The following is a 15,392-nucleotide window of genomic DNA, read 5'->3' on the forward strand; positions in this document are numbered from 1 at the left end:
ATATGGTAGTTATTATGATTCTCACATTTTATGGAGGAAAAAACTAAGGCTTAAAAAAAAAAAAAGGTATTTGCCCACGATCCTTTACAAGCAAGTGGTAACACCAGGATTTATTTTCCTCCATCTGACTTCAGACAAGACTACAATGATCACTGAATAGGGTGAACATTTGCACGGCATCTACATTTTCCAAAGTGCTTTCTCCTAGGTCTCTTTTTAATACTCAAACAGCTCTATGAGGAATCTACTGGCTTAGGCAGGTTATGAAATTGACTCAAGGTTACACAGTCAGTTGCCAACAAAGCTGAGACCTGAGCCCAGAACTTCAGGTTTATTTCCTGCACCCATTCTCAATGTCTGTCAACATGAGGCTGCCTTTTCTCATTCATTATGATACAAGCACTTGAAGTGCGAGGTTCAATTGCAATTTGATTCCAGGTGGAACAAAGGGTCTCGATCGATTCTCCATTACCCTAAACCTATTTTTCGTAATGGAGACCACTCATCTCCGACCATCCTGCACTACGCCTTTTCTCAATGGGAAAATAAAAATTAGTACACCCAGTCGGTACTAACTCTGTTTCCTAACCCTCCATGGCTCTGCAGAACACTTCCTATCAGACAGGGCCACCAAGGCCATCACTCTCATTGAAATAAAGACATGATTGGCTCATTACCTATCAGATTGCTTCAATAATGACTGTATTAATTTCACAAGCTAGTGAGTCCCAAAAGCTGCTATAAAAAAAAAATCAATGATCAAAGTGATGACAGCTCCAGTTCGTATATTACAATAGATGGCAGGTGCTGCCAAAACCACTATTGATTATGAAGCTTTCATTAAAAAGATAATTGGAAATAACCATACACAGAATGGGAATAAGCCTGTGCAGAATCTTATCTCAATTTCTCCCCAATTTTTTCTTTTTTTTTTTTTGCCACTTAAAGAGCATACTGCTGACCAGAAGACCGACTGTATGTAGAATCACACCTTTTCCACAAATGCCATGGCCCTCGGCACAAGCCTTGATAAGGCGCCAGAGGCTGAAAAATCACGAAGAAAAATCTAAATTATTTGCTTTTCATGGGTCCAGCAGCTTATCGGAGGCAAACAGCGTGTAACATCCCCAAAGCCCCACCTTTAAGGAATCCACAGGGGACACAACTATGTAAACTGTTTTTCCTCTAAAAACGCGGAAGGCCCAGGTTTTTAAAAAATCTGATATGGCAACAGCTTCCATATCTGGTACTGCCGAGGAATTAGCTCCTCTCCTCTTAGTCACGTTACAGATCAGAGGAGTTTAATTCTTTAAACATTAAAATGCTATCCTGTTTGATAAGCCTCTTGCCCCACTGACAAATGTATTCAGCAAGTAGTGGCAGACACCACCTGGTAAATGACACTTTATGGATCCCCACGGTCATCTTGGGAGGTAGGAAGTAATGGCCTCATTTTACAGATGAGATAACTGAGGCTCAGGGAAGTTAAACCAGTCACTCAAGATTCACGCAGTTAGGAAGTGGTGGTGCCTGGGTGTGGACTGGGTCAGCCGATTCTCTTGTGCCCTGAGTTTCATAGCCTTCTCCATTATTACGTGCCAATCCTGCAATGCATAAGATGCTGCATCTGCCCCTAACGCTCTCAGTCTATCCACCAGCCTGGCCTCCAAAAGGACACATTGACCTTGATGTGATCTTGACAGTTTCTCAGTCAATACCAAGTATTATTCAATAATAATCATGTTTTATTATCTGAATGTTTAGGCATGCAGACTTCTTGCTCCTGCCACTGTAAACTGTGTGTAACAACTGTTTTCTTTCTTCTTCTGCAAGAGCTACCAGGACTATAGGCCCTGATTTTCACATTTATGACATAACTGCATCATTTTCTAGACCAGTGGTTCTCAGACTTGAATGCACTGGAATCACTTAGAGGGCTTGTTATACAGACTGCCAGCCCTGTTCCCCTCCAGAGTTTCTGATTTACTAGGTCTGGGGTGGAGCCTAAGAATGTGTTTCTAGCAAGCTCTTGGGTGATGCTGATGCTGCTGGTCCAGGGCCCATACTTTGAGAACCGCTGGGCTAGAAGGATGAAGTTCCTGGAGATGAAGAACAATTCCCCAGATTCAGGACCGTAAAGACCTATCTGTAAAGAATATGTTATGTACAGTCATGCACTGCATAATGACATTTCAGTCAACAATAGACGCATGCATATACAACAGTGATCTCATAACATTATAACACCATACATTTACTCTACTTTTTCTATGTTTAAATACTCAGATCCTTACCATTGTATTACAGCTGCCTACGGTGTTCAGCGCAGTCACATGCTGTAGAGGTTTGCAGCCAGGAGCAATAGGCTGTGGCATCTACCAGGTGCGTAGCAGGCTATCCCATCTGTGTTTGTGTGAGTACGCTCTGTGATGTTCCCACAATGAAGAAATTGCCTAAGCACTCATTTCTCAGAATGCATCCCCACTGTTAAACCACACATGACTGTATTTCCATTCATAAACAATAGGACCCAGAGTGCATGGAAAAGGCCCCGGCATTTGGGCCAATGCAGGTTTGCATGGAGTCTGAACCTTTGGCTATAGATAGGACCTTGGAAACAGGCTTATTTCCCAGGGGCACAGCTTCCTCATCTGTAAAGCAGGAACGCACCTGATCTCTCACAGAAGACTGTGAGTGAGGATCAAAGAACAAAACATGAAGTTGCCTTGCATAGTACCTGGCTTGCGTGGGAGTCCAGTAACTGACAGGTTTATCCTCTCTATTGAAAAAGCCTTCAAAGACTTGAGATGCTGCAACTCCTATCAGGAGAAATTATCTTGAGATGACAGCGGAATAATAGCTTCCACTATACACCTTAGCAGGACCAAGAGGCCAGTGGGGAGACACTAGCATGTTTAGGGTGGGCTGAGGGCTGGTAGCCAGTGTAGATGACTGTGAGCTCCCTGAGGAAAGGACCGTTCTCAGGGATGCATATGATAGGGAGGGCTCCATGAAGTACAAATAGCCAATAATGCCACCCTTGCGGGCTCCTGGAGAGCAGGACCCTCCCAGCACCTCACATAGCTCCTGGAGGTGGAAGGCAATTAGGCTTCTTAGACGGCATTAGTCAACCAGTAAGTAACTGGGTGGGGAAATGCGTGGAGTAGTCTTTCTTTTGGTCTGTTCCTCTCCAGTCTTCCTTCCTTTCTTCCTTCCTTCCTTCCTTCCTTCTTTCTTTCCTTCCTTCCTTTTTTTTTTTTTTTTTCTTTTTAGACAGAGTCTCATTCTATTGCCCAGGCTGGAGTGCAATGGTGCAATCTCGGCTCACTGCAACCTTTGCCTCCTGGGTTCAAACGATTCTCCTGCCTCAGCCTCCCAAGTTGCTGGGATTACAGGCGCACATCACCACGCCCAGATAATTTTTATATTTTTAGTAGAGATGGGGGTTTCTCCATGTTGGCTGGGCTGGTCTCTAACTCCTGACCTCAGGTGATCCGCCTGCCTTGGCCTCCCAAAGTGCTGAGATTACAGGCATGAGTCAACACACCCAGCCTCTAGGTTGTATTTCTAAACTGTGTCCCTTTCCCCTGCCCCACCTCCTTGGTCCTTGAGTTTAGGATCTCCGTGCCCCACTTGCCAAACTATCAGCCATGGAACACTAGCTCCAGAAGATGGTACTGGGTATTCCACACAAACAAAAGGCGAGGGGTTCCACAGTCAAATAGTTTGAGAATCCCTAAATACCATGTTTCCCACCTGGAAAACTTGAGCGCATATAAGCATATCAGGGAAATGTGAAACTCTGCTATAAACTTTTGAGCATATTTGGAAGAGCTTTTGGCTCAACACCAGTTTGGGAAAAGCTATTTCTGTCAACTTGAATAATCACGGGCTTTCTTCTCAAGCCCCTTCTTTCATTTCCCTTACTGCTGCTCATCAGCTATGACGATAGCTGTGTTAGAGTTGGTTGCAAAGTAGAAGTTAAAAGGCTGTGAGTGAAGACGAGCAGTTCTTCCCAGGTTTAATGGCAGCTCTTTCTGAGGCTCAGAAGGTCATCTTCAGGACCAGGATGCTAATTCTTCCAGACCACTTGGGGTCCCCAGGAGTGAAGCCTCCAATAAATGATATTTCCCAGTGTGATTTCAACCCATATTATGACATTTTATCTTCATGACCTTGTAAGATAGGCAGGGCAGAAAATCATTAGCTCTTCTTTCAGTTTGGGAAAAGGAGACATACAGAGATAATGGACAATGGAGATAGGACAAGAATCAGGTCATCTCTGGGTCCCTGATGTGATGGGCAGAATGTTGTAAGAACGCGGCTCTACTCACTTGGCTGTGCCCCAGAGCCACCGCCTTCTTTTCCAGATCCAGGGTCTCCAAGAGCTCCTCCACGGCCTGGGGAGAAAAGAAGAGAGAAGTTGGAGAGCAGAGAAGGTAGGAGGATCCTAAAGGGGAAAGTCAAGCTGGCTCGATTGCTGATGCGCCAGGACGGAGGATGACCCCATAGGTCTGTGAGCTTCAGCTAACAGAGCCCCACCTCACACAGGAAGGTGCAGATGCTGAGCACCTACTGTGTACCATCCACTCTGTCTTCACACACACACCTATTTGTTCCATCCTCCTATTTTACAGAGCAGAAAACCAAAGATACGAAATGAAATAAAGGATGCAGCTGTTAGGGAAATCAGTACAGAGGTTCCTCAAATAATTAAACACAGAATTGCCAGATGATCTGGCCATTCCACTTGTGTGTATATACCAAAATGAATTGAAATCAGGGTCTTGAAGAGATATTTATACATTTATGTTCTTAGCAGCATCGTTCACAATACCCAAAAGGTGGAAACCACCCAAATGTCCACTGATGGATGAATGGATAAACACGATGTGGTCTATCCATGCAATGGAATATTATTCAGCCTTAAAAAGGAAGGAAATGCTGACACATGCTACAACATGGATCAACCTCAAGGACATTATTCCAAGCCAGAGAAGTCAGTCACAAAAGGACAAGTACTGCATGATTCCACTTAGAAATGAGGTACTTAGAGTAACCAAATTCACGGAGACAGAATAAAGAATTATGGTGGCTAGGGGGTAGAGAGAGGGGGAAATGAAGGCTTATGGTTTAACGGGTATAGCATTTCAGTTTTGCAAGAGGAAGAGCATCGTGCAGATGGATGTTGTGATAGTTGCACCACATTGAGAATACACTTCTTGCCACTGAACTCTACGCTTAAAATGGTTAAGATGGGCCGGGCGTGGTGGCTCACGCCTGTAATTCCAGCACTTTGGGAGGCTGAGACGGGTGGATCACGAGGTCAGGAGATCGAGACCACCCTGGCTAACACGGTGAAACCCCGTCTCTACTAAAAATACAAAAAATTTAGCCAGGTGTGGTGGCAAGTGCCTGTAGTCCCAGCTACTCGGGAGGCTGAGGTAGGAGAATGGTGTGAACCCGGGAGGCGGAGCTTGCAGTGAGCCATGATTGCACCACTGCACTCCAGCCTGGGTGACAGAGTGAGACTCCATCTCAAAAAAAAAAAAAAAAAGGTTAGATTAACTTTTATGTTATATATATTTTAATACATACATACATACACACACACACACACACACCAAAAACTAAATGAAGGGGCTTTTTTTTTTTTTTTCAAGATTGCAAGTTTGCACACAGGGCAGAGACAGATTCCCATTAAGTTCTTTCTGGCCACACCTATGTCTTGAACTGTAGTGCATGCCTAGTAATTCACTAAGTCCTCCTGTGACAGCCTCCCCGCTCTATGCTTCTCTCATTGCACTTCCTGGTGACTGCTTCTCCCCCACAAATACTCGCTAAATAAATGACATGGTCACTAACCTCACCTGCCTGACCTACATTATGGCAGAGGAGCCTGTGTTTTCTGTACTGCACTATAGTATTATTCTTTTTTTTTGAGACGGAGTCTTGCTCTGTCGCCAGGCTGGGATTCTTCTGCCCCAGCCTCCCAAGTAACTGGGGCTACAAGCATGTGCCACCACGCCTGGCTAATTTTTGTATTGTTAGCAGACACGGGGTTTCACCATGTTAGCCAGGATGGTCTCCATCTCTTGATCTTATGATTCACCTGCCTCAGCCTCCCAAAGTGCTGGGATTACAGGTGTGAGCCACTGTGCCCAGCCTATAGTACTGTTCTATAGACACAGCAGGAGCTCAATAGATAGGATGACTGGATGAATAAACACCCAAACCAGAGAGATTCCACAGGGAGGAAAAGCAGCCCCATGCAGGAGAAACAATTTTACTCAAAGAGATTTCTGGATGCAGCATGGACCAATCGCCATTTAATGGAATCTTCCCCTTGTCAAATAGTTGTACAGGCTTCGAAACAATCAGCCAGTGATTTGGACTCTCAGATAAACCCAGGTTGTGCCTGGTTGCTTAGTGACTGCCGATTCCCCTCCCACCCACCCTCATACCACCCCTCACTGGTCTTTCATTCACTGAAAATCGGAAAGTCTATTTTAAGAATAAACTGTCAGAAAAGTAATTGCAATGCTCAGGAAGCAAAAGGTATTATGAGGCTGGAGTAATTTAGTAAATGAGTTTCAATTCCATGGGTCAAAGGCATCACAGAAGACTTCCTAAGATTAAAAAAAAAAAAAATCCCTATTAAAAGTCTAGCCCCAGACTGCAATCAGGAAGGAAGCTCCATTTTCTGACCTCCTGGAAGAACATTCCAGGACACTCTTTCAAAATTTCGGTGGTTTCGCTTATCACATTTTAGCCAAACATGTTCCAAGGGAGCTGTAGGTGGTAGAAATGAATAAAACCAATATATCCAAAATATAAGGCCTTTTTTCTCTGCATAAGAAAAAATAAATTAAAAATTGACTGAAGATAAGATGGATGGATTTTTAAAAGGAAATATAAGACCAATGAAATTTTTCTAAGTGTACCTTGAAGGTAAAGTCTACGGCAGATGTTTTTGGGGAAAAAAAAATCACGATCCAGAGTTAGATCCATCTGGGTTCAGATCTTGGTTTCATCACCATAAACTGTGTGGCCGTGGGGAAGTGCTTTACTCTGAGCCTCAGACTCCATTCAGAAAGACGGGGACAATAACAGCACCTGTTTCAGAAAATTCTGAGGCTGTGCTTGTGCAGGGTTTTATATAGCACCGGGCATGTAGTAAGCACTCAATAAATGTTAGGAGTTATTGCATCCTCATAGTCACCTCTGCTTTGGTCAAAACCTTGGAACGGTGCTGCAAAACATGAATGAAGGCTCCCACTTCTCAGATACACTTCAAACCCTGCCAAAGCATGTGCTCAACCCACTGTAACCGAGTTTCCTTCCAGTGCAATAAAATGACTTGGCAAAGTTCACGTGTTTAGGAAGTGATGGTAGGGGGTTTGAACCCAATGAATCAGCTCCTGATCTTCTCTCCACCCTCCAATGCTGGGATCAGTTCCACCACTCACTAGCTGTGTGACCCTGAGCAGGCCTCTCCTCCTCTCTGGTCTTCAGTTTGCTTTCTACAACATGGGGTAATCATGCCTGTCCGACAAGGATGTAGTGGAGATTTAATAAGGTCATATAAGCAGCATGTAAGGGAGATATTTCCAGAATGGTGGAGGAAGGAGCTTAATAAATCCTCTCCCCCTCCCAAAACATGATAAAATTTCCAATCACCACAAGTTCAATACTCTGGAAATTGGACAATGGGATATGACAAATTGAGAAGCATTTATTCAAGAAAACCTATTGGATCTCAGGTAGAAACGATGAGAGTTTGTGGCAATATTGATTACAGGTTCTCCCACTCACCACCCACCCCAGCTCTGTCTCTCTCTCTCTCTCTCTCTCTCTCTCTGCTGTAGTCCTTCCAGGGTGAGGCAGCTCTGAAAAACAGCAGCTTTGCTTCCAGAAGGGGCTCACCTGTATGGGGCAAAGCATGGAAAAAACCCATGCCTGGGAGCATTGTCAGAAACAGTAGCGATTTTGGCAGGAAACAAATGAGGAAGGCCAATGACACAGCTAAGCCTAAGGTTGTTGTCCTGATTGAGGCAAGCACTAATTTAACAGGAAATTTAACAGGAGATATAGGAAATAGGACAGCCACAGTGGGCTTGATAAATTCCCATATATTCCTGGCTCCAGGCTAAACACAAGAACAAGAGAGACTGGAGAAGGCTCTGGCTATCTACATATCCCTATTTATTTGAACATGAAGCCATGTGTACAGGCAGAAAACATGTGAAAGGGCCAAACAGAAAGTAGAGGCTGAAGCACAACTGGGAACTACCTGAATGCTGAATGCATTTCCCAACCCCCACATGGATCCAACAGGATAATGGAAAAGGCTTAAATATTCAAGATGTTTGATAACAACCTCTGCTGACTGTAAGCTATGTGGACACAGGAGCAACTCCTAGGAAGTCAGCTTTAAAATAAAAACCCAAATTTTTAAAAATTGGGCAGACATATCAGTGGTCCCACATTGTGAGGACACAGATTCCGTAATTTTAGTCAAGACAAGTTATAATACTAAATGATTAAGAAAAGATCAGAATGAAGAGTTACTATAATGTATCATCTAAGATGTCCAGTCTTCAGCAAAAATGATAGGATGTGTAATAAACATAAAATTATGATCCAAACTAAGGGTGAGGGGAAACAGTAGAAGGTATTTTTGTGGGTTCTAGAATTTGGACTTAATGGCCAAAGACTTCAAAACGGCTATTGTAAATATGTTCAAAGAACTAAAAGAAACAATGTTTAATGAATTAAAGGACAGTGTAATAATAATGACGCCTTAAATACAAAATATCAAAATAGAAATTATTTTTAAAAGATCCAAATGGAAATTCTTCATTTGAAAAGTAAATTAACTGAAATGATAAATTCACCAAAGGAGCTCAACAACAGATCTGAGATGTCAGATGAAAGAGTCAGCAGACTTGAAAATAGATCAATAGAAATTATCCAGTTTGAAGAACAGAGAGAAATAGGAAGGAGGAAAAAGAAATAAAGCCTCAGAGACATGTATGGCAAATCAAGCATGCCAATATATGTATAATAGGAGTCTCAGAAGAAGAGGAGAAAGACAAAGATTTTATTTATGTATTTATTTATTTATTTATTTATTTATTTATTTATTTATTTATGAGACAGAGTTTCGCTCTGTTGCCCAGGCTGGAGTGCAGTGGTGTGATCTTGGCTCATTTCAAGCTCCACTTCCCGGGTTCATGCCATTCTACTGCTTCAGCCTCCCAAGTAGCTGGGACTACAGGCGCCCACCACCACGCCCGGCTAATTTTTTGTATTTTTAGTAAAGACCGGGTTTCACCATGTTAGCCAGGATGGTCTCGATCTTCTGACCTCGTGATCTGCCCGCCTCAGCCTCCCAAAGTGCTGGGATTACAGGCGTGAGCCACTGCACCCAGCAAAAGATTTTAAAAGTATGAAAAACGATGGCTAGAAACTTCCCAAATTTGACTCTCCTCCCCGCCCCCAAAAAATCTATGCATCCTAGCAGGTCATTGAATTCCAAATAGAATAAACACAAAGAAGCCACCCCAAGATTTATTATGAACTATTGAAAATCTTGAAAGCAGAAAGAGAGGAATAACTTATTGTGTAAAGAGAAGCATCAAAACAATTAGTGGCTGACTTATCTTCAGAGACAATGAAGTCCAGAATGCAGTGAGATTACATGTTAGAAGTGCTGAAAGGAAAAAACAAACAAGTCAATCAGGAATTCTGTATCTGGCAAAATTATTCTTCAAAAATGAAGGTGAAGTAAGGACCATCTCAGGTAAACAAAGGCTGAAAGAACTTATTGCTATTAGACCTGCCTTACTGTTTCACTTATATTAAAGGAAGTCCTTCAGGATGAAAGGTATCATATCACACGTAATTCAAATACTTAAGGAACTAAAGAGCATGGGAAAATAAAAACACATAGGAAAATGTAAAAATCTTCATCCTACAGAATGGGAGAAAATTTTTGCAATCTACTCATCAGACAAAGGGCTAATATCCAGAATCTACAAAGAACTCAAACAAATTTACAAGAAAAAAACAACCCCATCAAAAAGTGGGCAAAGGATACGAACAGACACTTCTCAAAAGAAGACATTTATGCAGCCAACAGACAAATGAAAAAATGCTCATCATCACTCGCCATCAGAGAAATGCAAATCAAAACCACAATGAGATGCCATCTCACACCAGTTAGAATGGCAATCATTAAAAAGTCAGGAAACAACAGGTGCTGGAGAGAATGCGGAGAAATAGGAACACTTTGACACTGTTGGTGGGACTGTAAACTAGTTCAACCATTGTGGAAGACAGTGTGGCGATTCCTCAAGGATCTAGAACTAGAAATACCATTTGACCCAGCCATCCCATTACTGGGTATATACCCAAAGGATTATAAATCATGCTGCTATAAAGACACATGCACACGTATGTTTATTGCAGCACTATTCACAATAGCAAAGACTTGGAACCAACCCAAATGTCCATCAGTGATAGACTGGATTAAGAAAATGGGGCACATATACACCATGGAATACTATGCAGCCATAAAAAAGGATGAGTTCATGTTCTTTGTAGGGACATGGATGAAGCTGGAAACCATCATTCTCAGCAAATGATCACAAGGACAAAAAACCAAACACTGCATGTTTTCACTCATAGGTGGGAACTGAACAATGAGATCACTTGGACACAGGAAGGGGAACATCACACACTGGGGTCTGTCATGGGGTGGGGATAGGGGGAAGGGATAGCATTAGGAGATATACCTAATGTAAATGATGAGTTAATGGGTACAGCACACCAACATGGCACATGTATACATATATAACAAACCTGCATGTTGTGCACATGTACCCTAGAACTTAAAGTATAATAATAAAAGAAATCTTCATTTTTTTCTTTGCTTCCCTTAACTCACCTAAAAGACATAAGATTAAATGAAAGAAAATCATAAAGCTTTATTGTTGATTTTATAACATATATAGATGTGATTTGTAGTTATCCCTCAGTATCCACGGAGAACTGGTTCCAGGACCCCCAAAGGATACCAAAATCTGCAGATGCATTAGTCCTTTATATAAAATGGTATTTACAAATAACCTACTTATATCCTTCTATATACTTTATCTCTAGATTACTTATAATACCTAATACAATGTAAAATGCCATACAGATAGTTATTATATTGTGTTGTTTAGGGAATCATGACAAGAAAATAAGTCTGTATATGTTCAGTACAGACACAACCATTCTTTTTTTTCCAAATATTTTCAGTAAGTTGTTTGTTCAATTTGTGGATGTAGAACCCACAGATACATATGGAGGGTAGACGGTGTATTACGATAGTATCACTAAGGTAGGAGGAAGACACGAGCTACATTGGAGCAAAGGTTCTATATTTTCCCAGAATTAAGTTAGTATTCATCTGAAGCGCAGCATCTTGAATGACAAAACATACTGTAATCCACAGAACAATCACTAGAAGGGGTAGTCAAATGGCCCCCTGGAAAATATCCAGTTTATACAAAAGAAAGAAGTAAAGGAGGAGAGGACCAAAAGAAGGTGTGAAGCCCACATAGAAAATAGCAAAATGGCATGTGTAAATAATATTACAGATCAATATATTGAACACCTTAATAAAAAGGCAGAGATTGTCAATTTGGATTTTGCAAAAAGAAGATTCAACTATATACCATCTGTAAGAGTTGCAGTTAGATGCAAAGATAGGTTGGAAGGGGGAAGATCTATCATGTAAACACTAAACATAAGATCGCTGGAGTGACTATACTATTATCAGACAAATTTTGTTTTAAATTTTGTTTAAAATTGAAAACAAAAATCATTACTAGAAAGAAAGGGAGACATTTTATAGCAACAAAGGGGTAATCCATCCAGAAGATACAGCATTCTAAATATGTCTGTACCTAACCACAGAGCCCCAAAACACGTGAAGCAAAACTGCATAGAATGACAGCATAAATAGAAAATTTAACAGTAATAGTTGGAGAGCGTAATACCTGACTCTCAATAATTTACCGAACAAGTAAACATAAACGATAGCAATATGCCAGGCACAGTGGCTCACACCTGTTGTCCCAGAACTTTGGGACACTGAGGCCAGAGGATTCCTGGAGCCCAGGAGGTCGAGACCAGACTGGGCAACACAGTGAGACCCTATCTCTAAAAAAACAAAATCAGCCAGGTGTGGTGGCATATGCCTGTAGTCTGAGTAACTCAGGGGGCTGAAACAGGAGTATCACTCGAGCCCAGGAAGTCAAGGCTGCAGTGAGCCATAATCGTGCCACTGCACTCCAGCCTGGGCAACAGAGCAAGACACCGCCCTGTCTCAAAAAAAAAAAAAATAGCAATGATATATAAGACTTGAACTATACTATTAACCAAATCGCCCCAACTAACATCTATAGACAACTCAACAACTGAAAAATACATGTTTTTTACAAGCACACCTTGAACACTCTCCTAGATATATAATATTAGGCCATAAAATAAGTCTCAATAAAACAAACAAACAAAAATAAATGTAAATGTACTGAAATTATATAAAATATGTTCTCAAACTAAAATGGAATTAAATTAGAAACCAACAAGAAAAAAGGTGAGAAAGTTGCAAATATGTAGAAATTAATACACTTCTTAATAAACAATGGGTTAAAGAAGAAATCACACTAGGAATTAGAAAATATCTTGAACTAAATGAACATTTTTATGTAATGCAGCCAAAGTAATACTTTGAGGGAAATGTATGCTTTAACCATGTATATTGGAAAAGGAGAAGGATTTTGAATCAATAATTTGAGCAGGATTCCATTTTAAGAAACCAGGAAAAGTAGAGAAAACTAAACTCAAATCAAGGGAAAGGAAGGAAATAATATAGAGTGGAAGTCAATAGAAGACAATAGAACCAGCGAAAACAGAAAAACAACAGAGAAAAAAATCAGTGAAATCAAAAGTTTGTCCTTCGAAAAGACAAAATTGACGAAGTTTATTTACACTGACCAAGGAATAAAGAGGCAGAAAGAAAGAGATGCTACTAATTAGCACAGTCAGACCAATAGAATGAATTTAGATTATGAAAATAAACTCTTTATGGCCAAAAAATGTTTGAGAAAGGTTCCAACACAATTCACTGGGAGAAATAATAATAGTCTTTCCAACAAATGGTACTGGGACAATTGAATATTCATATGCCAAAAAAAAAATGAATGTAGGCATGTATGTTACACCATACACAAAATTAACTCACAACAGATCAAATGTCTACATGGAGGAGCTAAAACTACAAATCTTCTAGTGGAAAATGGGAGAATATCTCTGTAACCTAGTGGTAGGTAAAGAGTTCTTAGATATGAAAAAAGCACCAGTCACTTAAAAAATTAGTAAACTGAACTTCATAAAAATTAAAATCTCCGTGCACCACTATGAAAATGAAAAGACAAGCCACAGGCTGGAAGAAAAGATTTTCAAAGATACATCTGATAAATAATGATGTCTAGAACAAATAAAGAACTACTAAAACTCTATAAGATAAACAGCCTAATTAAAATGGGCAAAAAAAAAAAAAAATAGAGATTTCACAAAAAAAGAGATAAAGTAGCTACTAGGCACATGCCAAAAAAAAAAAGTCAACATCATTAGGGAAAATGCAAATTAAAACCACAATGAAATGCCACTTTGTATATAACAGGATGGCTTGAATCAAAAAGGTAAACAATTCCAAGTATTGATAAGGATAGAAAGTGAAACCCTCATACATTGCCAGTGAGGATGAACAATGGTAGAGCCACTTTGAAAAACAACTTGACAGTTTCTTTAAAAGTTATATTTAAAAGTTAAACATACATTTACCATATAACCTGGCAATTCTCCTCCAAGAATGCACTCAAAAGAAGTAGAAACACGTTTTTACACAACGACTGATGTGCAAATGGTTCACAACATCCTTTTTCATAATGGTCAGAAAATCAAAAACTATCCAAATGTAGTTTAGAGATGATCATTTGATTAAATATCTACTACTATTAATCAAAAAAATACTTTATCTTAACAATTATTTGAGGTTTTTAAGGCAAAGATTAAAGCCTTCATTGTAGAGAAGGGGCATTAAAATCCATAGAAATAGTAAAATTTTACTATTTTTACAACAAAATCATAATTGGTTCCATTTATTATTTATTCTGTGTATATGAAAGTCACCATGTCAATATCTTAAATTACTCAGTCCTCCTATCAAGATTATTAGAGACTATTACTATGCCATTTTAAGACAATAAAACTAAGTCAAAGAAGGGCTGAGTGACGTATCAAATGTCACACAGCCAGTGAGCAGATTAGACACAGTACGTGCTCAGAAAGCCAGACTCCAGAATCTGTATCCTTAACCTGTTAAGCTATCCCACCTCGAATTCACAAATGGTAAGATTCACTCAATGAAGCAGCCCAGGCATTGAGCATAGATGGGTCATCGTCTTCACTGTAAGTCAACATTACACCTCAGCAAACATGGCTCTTGGCAAACCTGAGATCTCTCCACCTTAAGTATGAATATTCCAATAGCCTGGGTCAAATTGAGCCCAGATTTTGGGGTCTAATAGATTTCAGTCACATCCAACCCACAGCCCCCACTTACACCGTTCCATTGTTTCCTAGAATTTTGCAAAGAGCTTTCTCTTCAATGTTGAAGAAGAGTGTACCCAAAAAGCATATGGGCTGACATCTCACATTTAGCTGTATATGCCAGACAGGCAGAGAGACTCCAGAAATGATGAAGAGCCATAGCTGCAAAGTGCTTCCCCAACTCACTCCTCAATGAACAGCTTGATATGAAGAATCTGTGCCTATGGAATAGGACGCTTATCCTGTGAACCATTTGGCTGCCATTCATATAGCACCTGCCCCCATGAAGCCCACACCATGGTCCAATGGCTTCCATGTGTTGAGCTCCTACAATGTACCAGACACTTTGCTATGCCATACTATATGTTGCCTATGGTCATATCAAGTATCAAGGGCATGGATTCATAGAGATATGAAGAAGACACAATTTGAACTCAAGTCTATCTGACTCTAAATCGCATACTTTAACCACTGAGCCTCTCTCACAAGTGGCCAAATCACTAACTGTGTCTGTTTTTTAACTATTTATGCTCAAGGCTATAAATGAAATGCCTGGGAAAAGGCAGAAACTATCCAAAAATCAAATGCACATGCACACACCAATGTAATTGGATTGATTAAAATTAAGTAGAAAACATGTAAAATAATTAAAACAATAGACCCAGCTCACAGTGTGCGGTGGTTCACACCTGCAATCCCAGCACTTTGGTAGACCAAGGTGGCTG

At 40.5% G+C, this 15,392-nt stretch overlaps 1 protein-coding gene across 1 annotated transcript in view; it reads right to left on the reverse strand.

Annotated features, from left to right (window-relative positions):
- LOC103223082 (unconventional myosin-XVIIIb) overlaps positions 1-15,392 on the reverse strand; it is a 53,615-nt gene that overhangs the window by 26,519 nt on the left and 11,704 nt on the right. Inside the window, exon 4 of the mRNA XM_073007112.1 lies at positions 4,335-4,400. Within this exon, the coding sequence (XP_072863213.1) occupies positions 4,335-4,400 (66 nt within the window). The remainder of the gene's footprint in view (positions 1-4,334; positions 4,401-15,392) is intronic.

Source organism: Chlorocebus sabaeus, chromosome 19, assembly GCF_047675955.1.
Source record: "Chlorocebus sabaeus isolate Y175 chromosome 19, mChlSab1.0.hap1, whole genome shotgun sequence".
Classification (NCBI taxonomy): domain Eukaryota; kingdom Metazoa; phylum Chordata; class Mammalia; order Primates; family Cercopithecidae; genus Chlorocebus; species Chlorocebus sabaeus.